General features: G+C 41.3%; 1 protein-coding gene across 1 annotated transcript in view; it reads left to right on the top strand.

Annotated features, from left to right (window-relative positions):
* The window catches only part of LOC117772217 (netrin receptor DCC-like), a gene marked incomplete at its 5' end in the record, with an annotated part of 63,301 nt that extends 50,700 nt beyond the window's left edge, over positions 1-12,601 (top strand). The window contains 2 exon segments of the mRNA XM_034603189.1: positions 6,605-6,753; positions 12,168-12,601. Of these exon segments, the coding sequence (XP_034459080.1) occupies positions 6,605-6,753; positions 12,168-12,257 (239 nt within the window).
* Positions 12,602-12,927: the final 326 nt, after the last annotated feature.

The following is a 12,927-nucleotide window of genomic DNA, read 5'->3' as shown; positions in this document are numbered from 1 at the left end:
ATATAATAATTTTAATATTATGAAATATAAAATCAACTTAATTTGAGTCAATCAAAAATAATGAAATGGTAAAGCAAGATTATCAGACAGTACCTTTATTCCTTTTTAATATTTCTTTGCAGAAATTTTTCTCCATACATTTCAAATGAAGGGAAATGGCTCCAAGTGAAGGGACCAACATATTTCATGGCTTATGTTTAGAGTGTTAGAGAATTTTCTTCTGTGAGCATGAACATATGAATCACTTGACCTGTCTGCTGCTCCCTCATTAGTCAGGCAGACAGGTGGACTGCAGACACACATAAAGGAAAAAGCAGAAACACTACTCCGCTGTTGAAAACATGAGAATGTCGGCTGCCTCCCTCTGGAGACTCGACGTTTCCTCAAAGACTTGATTTCAAACTGTTTTTATCTCAAGCTGTACTCGGGATCAATAACCCCGCCCCCTCCATCTTCACCTCCCATCGCTGTAAATCTCCCCGTCTTTGCCTTTGACCCAGAAACAGACAGACACTGCTGATGTGAACCCCGGCGGGTGTTTCACACCTCCATTCCAGCTTGTCTGGTAAATATATCTACCTCTCTGAGCAGACGAACCGCCAGTACACCCCCACCTCACCTCACCCTTCTCTCTGACAAATCCCCCGAGGGTGAGCCAGGCACCGTGAAACTCTCTTTTATGGCTTCTTCCAGTGTGTATGTGTAACCTTTTCTTCAGCTCTGTGCTGCTGCAGCTCATTGTGTTTTTCTGGAGCGTGTTCAGTTTAGATTCAGTCCGACAGCAGCGTGCTCAGAAGTCATACCAACACATTTGGTTCGGCTTCATTTTAGAAATGAAGCTGGCAGCGGTGTCAGCACATTTACAGAATACAGACATTCAGCGCCACACAAGGTCAGTGTGAAAGTAAAACACTGCGACTGAGAGATACTGACTAAGTCTTGCGTTACTCTTGTGTCCTTGTAAGGTGGTAATGTTTCACACAGCTGAAAGTTTCGACAAATGGAAAATAGTTAAACTCACGACTTACACAGGTCATTCAAGTGAGAGTATGTGTGTCATAGCTTTCTGATAGTTGTCTGCAGACTAACGTGACAGAGCAGATGGTTTGTTACAGGTATCTGGGAAGTCTTTATTGGAAAGTGTTTGGAAAAATATTCAAAAGATGCATTGCTGTTGATTGTATGAAACATCGATCACTGTTGAGGAGTTTAGTCGGGAGAAGAGTGAAAACACCATTTTCTTCTGTGCTATATTTTGCTTTCCTTTTATATGAAGAAAATCCCAACAATTCGAACCCTTTGTAGGAGCTGCCATTGTTAACGTACACGCACTTATCACTGGAATGACCAGCAGGGAGCAACTCCACTGGTAGTTTCTATAGAAGTCTATAGAAAGTGACTCTACTTCTCACTTTATAACGTCAGTAAACATTCAGGAGTTTATGTCTCAGTCTCTAGTTTCAAGTCTTCTTCAAACAGCTGATGTTCATTTAGTGAATTATGATCATTTAGAGTCAAACAGACCATAAAGCACCGGATGTGTTGGGGGGGTGGATACAACAGTGTGATTGACAGCTGGTACCGTCCAATGTGTGTCACTTCTGGTTTTAAAAAACTGAGATGGCGCCGGACAAAATGTCAAACTGAGGCTTCAAAGCGGCAGCTCACAAACCAATTGATGAAGTCATGGTGGCTTATTTACGACTGATATGTAGCCGCCTCCCTCATAGGACCGTAATTGGTCCAAAGCACTTTGCTATAACCCAGAGCTCGAGACTAAGCTTTTCCACTAGAAGCACTGTTGCTCCTTAATGAAAACTTTAGGAGCACCAGCACAAAATTTAGGTGCACCACTTACAATGACATGCAACGCAACACATTCATATTTTTTCCCATCTTAATTGTCTTACTGATACATTTTTTTTGTGATAAACAATTTACAAAATAAAGAAATGTTTCATTTTAAAGTCCCAAAGTGAAGTGCTGAGTAAAAACTAAAGTTAAATTGTGCTTTTTAAAATATTAACACCAAATAAAAAAATATAAACATGTGGCCATATTAAGGTATGTGGTCAGCTCATTACTGCTATACAGCACAACAAAACAAGTAAACAAGGAACTTCCTCTTTAAAGCCTCTCCTTCCCTTTAGAGCACATCCCCCTGAGGCACCTCTGAAGGCCAACCCTTGTATTTGGGCCTTCTAGCTCTTTTACCAACACGATCACGATCCACCATCAGGATTTCTGCTTCATGATCCACAGTCATGAAGATCGTAGATTGTGATTAATGCTCCACGATCACAATCTACGATCCAACATCACGATCCACGATGTGGCCGCAGCAGTGATCCTGGATGTGCCTTGTGATGAGAGTTGGTGTTATTTGTAAAGTAAGTGCAGGCCAGCGGGGGGTGTGGAGGGAGGACACTCAGCACAGTACAAACCAACAAGTGCTCCTGCTCTGATTAGCGGTACGAATCATTTTGCAGATGGGCTCATCTCTGCTTCACTGTTGTGTTGATCTGTGGGTGTGGGCGGGGCTCGGGGCCTGTATGAGTGTAAACTCCACTTCGAGATACAGAGTTGAGATGAGAGGAGTGAGTATGGACCGTAGCCAACACAGGTACTATAGACAATAGACATCATGCTCAGAATGGTCCCTAACCCTGTGTTGTTATGATGACTAGCGTTGTGTTACTCTATCACAAAGACACAAAGAAACACACACACACAAATTGTCGCTCACTGCTGGTGTTTTATGTGATGATATTAATAAAAAGTTACACTATTAATAAAATATCCTTGTATACACTCAACTAAATGGTTGCAGTGTGTATCCCTGCTTTAGCCACGAGCAATTAGCCTAGTGTCTGAAAAGCTGGATTCTCCCTTGCAAGAGGTCCAGCTGCCTCACAAGGTTATAGACCCGGCTGCTTTGCCCTGTAGAGCAGTTAACACTCCAGCAGAACATGGTTTTATGAACCTGGAAGGTGCTGCAATGATAATGTTATTCAATTTTCTGCTCTCTGGTGCGCTGTTCTCTGAAAGGTCAAACAGACAGTAAGACTATTTGCTATTGGTTGACAGAACAAAAACAGAAAAGGAAATGATTATTGTCTGTTACGAGGGCCTCAGTGTTAAAATGTATGCATCTTATCAAGCTATATTTAGAATTTTAGCATGCGTAGCAATCATCTGACAGTAAATGCAATGTAACTTTCCTTATGTTCAAAACAATAATCTGTAAATAAAAATGAATGATGCGCCCCCCCTCAACTGTTCACACCTTGTACAAAAATCTAGCTAAAACATCTCAGACAACGGTGCTGCCATCTTTGGAAGTAGAGTTTGGACAGTATTGATCATTGTGTGGAGCCTTGGCATTGAGGTCCCTGATAGCTGTCAATCATGACGTCTCAGCCAAACTGATCAGAAACACTTGAACAAACATCAGTGTGATAAGAACGACCTGAAATGACAGAAGCCATCTTTGACAAACATTTATTTAACGTCTACTTTGGTTATATTAGTGTGGCAATGGACCTTGCCACGGGGCTCTCCCACATACAGCCAGAGACGGAAGTGTTCCTTTTTAACATTCTTTATTTAATCCATAAACATAAATTCAAACTCCAAACTTAAAGCAGACTGGCTTTGCAGCTCAGTCCGGGCGTCTCTCCAGTGTCTGCGTCTCTCCAGTGTCTGAGTCTCTGGGTTCGTCTCTCCAGTGTCTGCCCTGAGGCAGCGCCGACGCTGCCTTTTAAGCATGAGGACCAATCAGCTAACAGCTCTCACCTGTGCTGATTGATCCTCTATAGCAGGTGAGGGTGCTCTCCCAGCCCCCTCACCTCCACAATTAGTTTGGTCCATGTCCCATTTGCTAACATGGAGGGTTTATGACCTATACTGCAGCCAGACACCAGCCTTCATTTACACTCTATGGTTGAAAAAATACAACCTGCAATGAGTTCTTGGGATTATCAGGGCAAAAAGCCTACATTTTTTTAATTGATTGATTGAAAGTACATTTTTGAAAATCTTACAGCAAATTTCACCAATGTTTTATGTAACAAATTGAAACAGGAAAGAACCTTATATCTGTCTATCTCTCTATCGCTCTCTCTATCTCTCTCTCTCTATCGCTCTCTCTCTCTCTCTCTCTCTCTCTCTCTCTCTCTCTATCCTTCTATCTGTCCTTCTCTCTCTCTCTCTCTCTCTCTCTCTCTCTCTCTCTCTCTCTCTCTCTCTCTATTGCTCTCTCTATCGCTCTCTCTATCTCTCTCTCTCTATCGCTCTCTCTCTCTCTCTCTCTCTCTCTCTCTCTCTCTCTCTATATATCTATCCTTCTATCTATCCTTCTCTCTATCTATCTCTCTCTCTCTCTCTCTCTCTCTCTCTCTCTCTCTCTCTCTCTATCTATCTATCCTTCTATCTATCTATCTATCCTTCTCTCTATCTCTCTCTCTCTCTCTCTATCGCTCTCTCTATCGCTCTCTCTCTCTCTCTCTATCTCTCTCTCTCTCTCTCTCTCTCTCTCTCTATCCTTCTATCTATCTATCTATCTATCCTTCTATCTATCTATCTATCCTTCTCTCTATCTCTCTCTCTGTCTCTCTATCGCTCTCTCTATCGCTCTCTCTCTCTCTCTCTCTCTCTCTCTCTCTCTCTATCTCTCTCTCTCTCTCTCTCTATCCTTCTATCTATCTATCTATCTATCCTTCTATCTATCTATCTATCCTTCTCTCTATCTCTCTCTCTGTCTCTCTATCGCTCTCTCTATCGCTCTCTCTCTCTCTCTCTCTCTCTCTCTCTCTCTCTCTCTCTCTCTCTCTATCTATCTATCTATCTATCCTTCTCTCTCTCTCTCTCTCTCTCTCTCTCTCTCTCTCTCTCTCTCTCTCTCTCTCTCTCTCTATCCTTCTCTCTATCTATCTCTCTCTCTATCTATCTCTCTCTCTGTCTCTCTCTCTCTCTCTCTCTCTCTCTCTCTCTCTCTATCTATCTATCTATCTATCTATCCTTCTCTCTATCTATCTATCTCTCTCTCTCTCTCTCTCTCTCTCTCTCTCTCTCTCTCTATCTATCCTTCTATCTATCTATATATCTATCTATCTATCTATCTATCTATCTATCTATCCTTCTCTCTATCTATCTCTCTCTCTCTCTCTCTCTCTCTCTCTCTCTCTCTCTCTCTCTCTCTCTCTCTCTATCTATCCTTCTATCTATCTATATATCTATCTATCCTTCTATCTATCTATCCTTCTATCTATCTATCTATCTATCTATCTATCTATCTATCCAACATACCTGACAACAACCTCTTTCTAGACCTTAAGAAAAAAATCTAGGGCGAACATAATTCTCTGGTGTAACTGTCTTCTCTCAGAACTGTTCCAGGTGTGTTGTCTCTCAGGGAGGACCATGAAGATTATTGATCAGGAATTGAAAAATGTAGTTCATGAAGCCTCAGGTGCTGCTCAGGAAATCAAAATAGACATCCCTCTTATGTCTCTAAAGTTTCATCCTCCATGTTGTTTTTCTTTCAGTTTCACTTGCTCTGTAGAAGACAATGCATCCTTAATGGAAAATGGAAAACAATTTTATTGTATAGCGCCAAATCATAAACAGTTTTCACCTGTGTCTGTTTGCTGATTGGTTGTGGGGATTGGGGCCTGTAAAAAAAATGGGGGAAAATGCAGTAAAATTGCTGTGTATCCAGTCAAGGTTGCAAAATGGGACATTTTTCAACATTAGTGTTAATGTTTCAAGAAATAAAGCTTAGATATTGATGTAATATACCAGACAAATTTGATCAGACTACCTCCCATAAGCGTGTACAGACATATTTTGGATTGTTTGACCTTGGTGGAGGTATGCGCTCTACCTGCATTCCAGTTTAGTAGCTGAAAAGATGAAAAGAAAGACGCATTGTGAACTATGTATGGAAAGACAGGATATGTCACATGATATTGTCTGAGACACTGTGGGTATACTTTATATTCCCCCTGTTCCCTCCAGCCTGTTGCCAATTTCTAAATCCCATTTGCTATAGGAACCAAAGAGAGAAACCTAAGCAGATATTTCACATCGGCGTCGGCCCTCATCACCAAAAGCTCTGGAATCTCATTGAGTGGTTAGCTGTCGCCCCACAGCAAGGTGGTGATGAAGCTGATGGTTGGCTAAGACCTCTGTGTAGAGATGTTCTCCCTGTGTTTGTGTAGGTTCTCTCCAGGTTCTCCGGCTCAGATCCCAAAGACATGCAGGTTTAATCAGAGTCTCTAAAGTTCTCTTAGGTGTGAGTTAATGGTAATGTTTCTCTGAATGTCGGCCCTGTGATATGCTGGCATTTTGTCCAGGGTCTGGCCCAATGTCAGTTGGTATTGGCTCTAGAATAGAATAGCAGTGTAGACAGTGGATGGATCATATTTCCAATCTTTCCTCCGCCTTCCAGTTTGATGAAAGTTCGATTTCATTCTTGCTCTGCAGTTCTGCTGTGAAAGAACTGCATTTATAAAAGAAAAAGGATTGATGAGTTGATTGTCAGAAATACATAGTTTTCTTGTCAAATATATTTTGAAACGACATCTCTTCCTGTCTTGCCCAGGTGCTAGTCTCCCAAAGCCCCAGGTGAAGACGGCTTCTCTGGGTCAGGCGGGTAAGGCTCGATCGCCTCTGCTGCCTGTCTCGGTCCCAACGGCGCCAGACTTCCTCGAAGAGGGAGAAACGAAACCCGCCGAGGATTCAGCTGCCAACGTGAGTCCAGACAAAATGACTAATGTTTACACCAGAGGTACGTTACTGTGTCCACATCAAACTTTGTCCCATTAGGTTTCAGCCTGGTTTGCATTTTCCAACATTAAGCCAAGCAAAGTATAACTTGCCACAACAAAACAAACTCCATGGATTTACATTTACAATGACCCACACAAATGTTTATCACTGCGACACCTTGTTGGAGACGTGTGTTCTAGTTTCATTCTGGTTATTATATTACAAATAACCGTAATAACCATAGACAAATAATGAGCCTAGTTCTAATCCAACTTAAAAACACAACTAGAGGAGTTTGAGATTTTAGTTTTTAGTTCTGGATCAAACACACGCACACACAGACTCACACAGACACACACAAACATACTCTCTCTCACACACACAGACACACACTCACACAAACACACACACACACTCACTCACTCACTCACTCACTCACTCACTCACTCACTCACTCACTCACTCACACACACACTGAGAGAGACTCACACACATACATACACACACACACACACACTGAGAGAGACTCACACACATACATACACACAGACACTGAGAGAGACTCACACACATACATACACACAGACACACACCTGCACAGCTTTGTCTCTACACCTGTTTCCGTTTCCTCTGGTTTGTAGGTGGTTTTTCATTAGTGACAGAACCTGTGGAGAGCTAGAAAGGTAGAGGAGGAGGGCAGAGAGGACAATGAAACAAGACAAATAAAAACTGTGAGGGGAGAGGAATGGAAAAGGGAGGGAAGAAGAGAGAGGATGCGAGGATGGGTGTAGAAAAAAATGGTGGAGGGGAAGTGGGTGCGGGAAATTAGCTGTGGAGGCTGAAAATGGGAAAGAGAAAAGGTGGAGAAGAGGATGAGATGAGACTGGAGAACTGATGAATGAAAGCAAACAGGGAGAGAGGAGGAGGGAGAGAAATGGATGAAGGGAGGAGGAGGGAAGGCAGAAGAGGACAAGGAATGAGATAAATGACAGAAGATGATGTGGAGGGATGCTGGACGTCAGGAGTTGTTAAATATTCATGTGTGACTCAATGACAATGGGACAAGAGGAGGCGTCACCACGGCAACGGGAAGAGAGGAATTCTTCAGGAGGGTCAGACCAGGAAAAGAGAGGAAGAAAGGAAATGAAACGACGAGAGGAGAGATGTAAGGGAGAAAAGAAAGGTGGAACAAAAAGGTAGACAAGCAGGGGGAGTCGCCCTAGCAACAGGAAGAGAGAGGGATGCTCCAGGGGGAAGAAGGATGAGAGAATGAGGATGAGGAAAGGTGAGATATAACAGAAAAGAAGAGGAGAGGAGATGAAGAGGGGAGAGGAAAGGAGGAGTGAAGGAGACAGAAGATGAGAGGAGAGACAAAAAAGAGGGCAGGGTGATCTGATAAGGAAGAGTGGAGAAAATGAGATGGAAAGATGGTTCAGAGGAGAGAGAGTGATAAAGGTCAGCAGGTCTTTCTCTTCATCTGCTCCTCTATCTCTGTAATTGATCTGGTCTTTTCCCATCAGCCCCCTGGCCTATCCATCTCATCCTCGCCCCACACACACACACACACACACACACACACACACACACACACACACACACACAGTTAATAGACTGTGACACACACACTGTGAGTAAAGTCACTGCAGTGCTTTTATTATGTTGTTAGAGCGGTGACATATTTGAAAGTAGCACAGCAGGATGGTGCAATATGGAAAATGTTCCCTCTCAGCACAGAGCTGCTCGGTTCCTACTTAAGATATGAATCTTCAAAACCGACTTACAGATGGATAGTTTAATTTCCTTTAAAGACTCAATAATTTCATAAAACAGCTGGAGGGTTTTTAATATCAAATATGAACTCGAACAGGAGGAAATGCAATTTTTGGGGACTAAGTTAAGCTGTGTATTAATTACAGCCTGACTAATCGCGATGATTGGGGGCAGACATTAGGAAGTAAACATTTAAGTACCAACATTGGCTCTGAGATATATTTTTAAAAATGGTCACTTATTCCTAGGATATCATCAAACAATTCAGACTAATAAATATTACTGAAGTCTGATATTTTACATTTTAACCATAGATTGTGTTGTAAATAACTACAAATAAAACACAAACACAACCAAATATATGGATATTTTATTTAGAACATAAATATAATTTTAACGTGAAATGTAAACATCTTTTCTGCATAATAAACATTGTATTATTAATTGTAATCATGGAAAAATAAATAATAATAATCATAACTAGAAAGGCTAATGTCCAAAATGGCAGTTTTTCCCATTAATTCTCTAAACATGATCATATTCCAATTTGTGCAGTTTTATAATGTATCAACACAATTGTCGGAATAACGTCAGTGATGTTTGTATTGTATATTTGTGTGCAGCTTTTTGTTCCGTGCTCACAATCATCCATAAAGTTATTAACGACTGCACAGACGATGAGACCTTATAGTCAAGTGAATTTCCACGACGTGTGGATAAATAAAGTTCTATCTAATCTATCTATAATTTAAGCTGGAGTTTTGCACTTACCCATAAGAGGCATCAATCCAGTTCTTTCTTTCATGTGAAAACTTGTCTTTACCTCTTGAGTTTGTTTATTACTCAGACTCTGTTATACGTGGTAGTGACCTTCACATGCACCGTACTACCACCACAGGCTTCGGGTTAGTTCTGTGGGAAACACTACAAAGAAAGTGAAACTAAAGACCTGGATCCGCCCATTTATTCAGGTCTGCAACAACATTAAATGGATTATGTTTCTGGTCGTCCTCCACCCCTCCACAGAATGTTGTGGAAATGAGTTTTTTTGAGTAATTGTGCGAACTAACAAACAAACACAGATGAAAACATTGAGTAGGGTCGTGGTTTCCAACAACTTAAATATTTTTTTTCGTAGTCTTTTGTATAGTAAGTTTTCATTTCATTAGCCATGAATGCAGATAATAATTTGTGTGTGAAAGACTCGTATCTTTACCGTCCAACAAGTTTAAATCTTCATGTTTTGCTCTATGTATTTCAGGCAAGTGTGTGTGTGTGTGTGTAAAGTACAAAATCACAATGGTATTGAAAGTGATAAGAAATCCTAAATCTGCCCCTTTGTCCTTATCCACAACATAATTTTCTGTTTAGACTCGTGTCCCAACTTTCCACTAAATTCTGTGGGAATCTGATCAATAGTTTTTGCGTCATCCTGCTGAGAAACAAGGTGAAACGGGTGAAAACTTAAAGTTCTCGGCCGAGGTAATACAACCATGACATTTAACAGTTTAACACTGTTGCTGTTCAACGGTGACATTTTTGAGAATGTTGCGACATGGAAACAGATTTTTTTTAATGAATATGCATCGGTGTGAAACTTGTGCTGTGTTGTGTTGAATCACTGTCTGATTACAGTGGCGTGTGAATCAGGTCAGCAGGACGACAGGTACCTGAGCACAAACATCAACAGGCGTTTTATCCCATCGATGAAGCTTTTACAGGCTCAGTGAAACTCTCCTGTCACAGGTCAACAAATGAGATGAGGTCAGACGTTGTGTGAGGTTACACTTTTACACTTTTATGATTTTTACAGAAGCCTTTTTGTCCATGGAAAGTGGAAAATACCAGGTAGTGTGTGACTCCTGGAGTTTTTATGGTCTCATTCAGAGTGAAAGTAAAAGGTCAAGAGATCACTGTGTGTGTGACAGACAGATAAAGGACAAGTTAACCGCTGCTGTTTGTCCAGAATCATTGATTTGTCATCGGTTAAAGAACCACATGGGTTTAAAACTATGCAGAGTCAAAGTATTTGGACTTTATGTTGTCCCAGTTAAGGACCTTATAATTTAATGTTTGAGTCTGTTAATCAACTCATATATATATATATATATATATATATATATATATATATATATATATATATATATATATATTTTATCACCTGTACTCGTATGAAATGTGCACGCCAGCATGTTGGCTTGTACTCACAGTTTATAGCACTGATACTGTGCAGCATCTTCAACATCACTAAATTATTCCTGATTACATGACCCAATTACCTTATGTTTTACACATTTAGGACTAGAAAAAGCAGTCGGTGTGTGTTGGCTTTTTGCTGGTGAACTGGCTGCTGCTGGTTGATCACGAATGTTTAACTGTCTGAGTCCCGTTGTTATCGAGCCTCACTGATGAGTTAAATGAAGGCGATATACAAATCTATATATGACTGGAGGGAGAGTGACGTTGTCCTAAGGCAGAAACCAGTCGAACACTGACCCAACATGACTGTGTGGTCAGGTTAAAAGCTTCAACTGGACCAGACAGCTTTATCAGCTCAACTCTATCAGGGTTGAAACGGAGGTTGTTGGGTTGAAACACAGTCTATAAACAAGTCCTGTAAATACAAATGTCCCTAAATACAAGACAAACAGTAGAACCATATAGTTTTAACATTAATTTCCAAGAACTTAATTTTAGGAACACTTTTACAGTAGCTGCACTTCATGGCAGTGACTCTTCTCCGTAGAGCTCATATTTATGCAGGATCAATGTATTATAATGGAAGGTTTGTGCATTAATACAGACCTTTGGTGTGTGAGAAATATGTTTGCCGTTATCGGTTTTCCACAGCCCTGAGCAGAATATTGAATTTTTTTTTACTGCAAGGACAAAATCTGCACGAAAGCCACGCTCAATATAACACACAGCGTGTATATGGAAGAGATGGGTACTTGACTGTTGGACTGTCTGACGCGCGCACACACACACACACACACACACACACACACACACACACACACACACACACACACACACACACACACACACACACACACCACAGATGGAGGCACTTAAGCCGGTCCACTCAGAGGTGACAGTTTGTATAGCTGAACCAAACACACCATTACACAGTGATCACAGAGTATCTGCAGGATTAAAGTGCAGCCGTTCACATTGCGACTGTGTCCTGTCCTTTGTAACTACAGCTCCAGCATTTTGTAAACATGCACAATATCACTGTGTCTCACTCTTCCACCTCTTCCACCTGTAAGACCTAAAGACGCTTTAGGGGAACAGCATCTTCCCTGATGCTTCCTCGTTGAATGGTTTGAATTATTAAAGGAGACATTCTGTTCATATTCAGGTTGATAATGTTAATTAGGGTTATTATTGTAAAATGTTTACATGCTCTAATGTTCAGAAAACACATCGCTGTACTCAGACTGTCCATTGCTGTAGCTCCTCTTTTCAGCCTCTGTCTCAAAACTTGGTTTTAGCTCCTGTCTCAACTCCCTCCTGTTAAAGCCCAGTCGGCTAACCCTAAATCTCTAAATCTCTAATACCACACAGGCATTCAGGACGGAATTTCTAACACTTACATGTAACCTCTACTTGTTGTCTTTCAGGTTTACGAGCAGGACGATCTGTCTGAGCAGATGGCCAGTCTAGAGGGACTGATGAAGCAGCTCAATGCTATTACTGGTTCAGCCTTCTAACCTTTGACCCCCGCCAGGCCCAGCCCTATGTCACAGTCCAGTCTGGAACCCTTCTTCAAGCCTTGATGTCACCTGCTGTCTTTTTGCTAGCAGCAATGGGCCAATCTAGGTTTGAAAAGATCTCTGTGGAACCTGCCTCTCTGCTTGGTTGAGTTTGTTTGGTTTCTACTGGTCTGGGCTTGTGTCTGCTGTTTGGGACCGAGATTGGACAAAAGGTAACACAGAATAAACTCTACAGCAGCACAACATGAACTGACCGAACAGGAGAAGGATTGAAGGGCTTCTTTAGGAGTTCAAACTGAAACCCCTTGAAAGACCCTTCGACCTTAATCACAAAACTAGAAAACCCAATGCCTAGCGTCTTGACATAAAAAAACAGGAGGAAAGAATTTTCACAAAAAAAGAAGATACATTTATACGAGCCCTCCTGTTCCTCTTCTTTGTGGTATTTATTAGCGTCCTCCTCAGCTGAGTTCTGCACAACTCAGTTACTGTGACTATACTTAACTTATTTTTCGTTACTGTTGGAAGTACTCGTATTTTCAACACTTTTCTTTTGGGTACTTCCTCTTTGTGCAGTTACAGGATGTGTATATATATTTTTTAAAAGTACCAGGACCTACATTATGAAAGAACGAACACATCCTCAGCCACCAAAGTTTCAACAAAC

Source organism: Hippoglossus hippoglossus, chromosome 12 (assembly GCF_009819705.1).
Source record: "Hippoglossus hippoglossus isolate fHipHip1 chromosome 12, fHipHip1.pri, whole genome shotgun sequence".
Lineage (NCBI taxonomy): Eukaryota > Metazoa > Chordata > Actinopteri > Pleuronectiformes > Pleuronectidae > Hippoglossus > Hippoglossus hippoglossus.
Note: the sequence above shows the minus strand (reverse complement) of the source record. Positions and strands in the feature narration are given on the sequence as shown.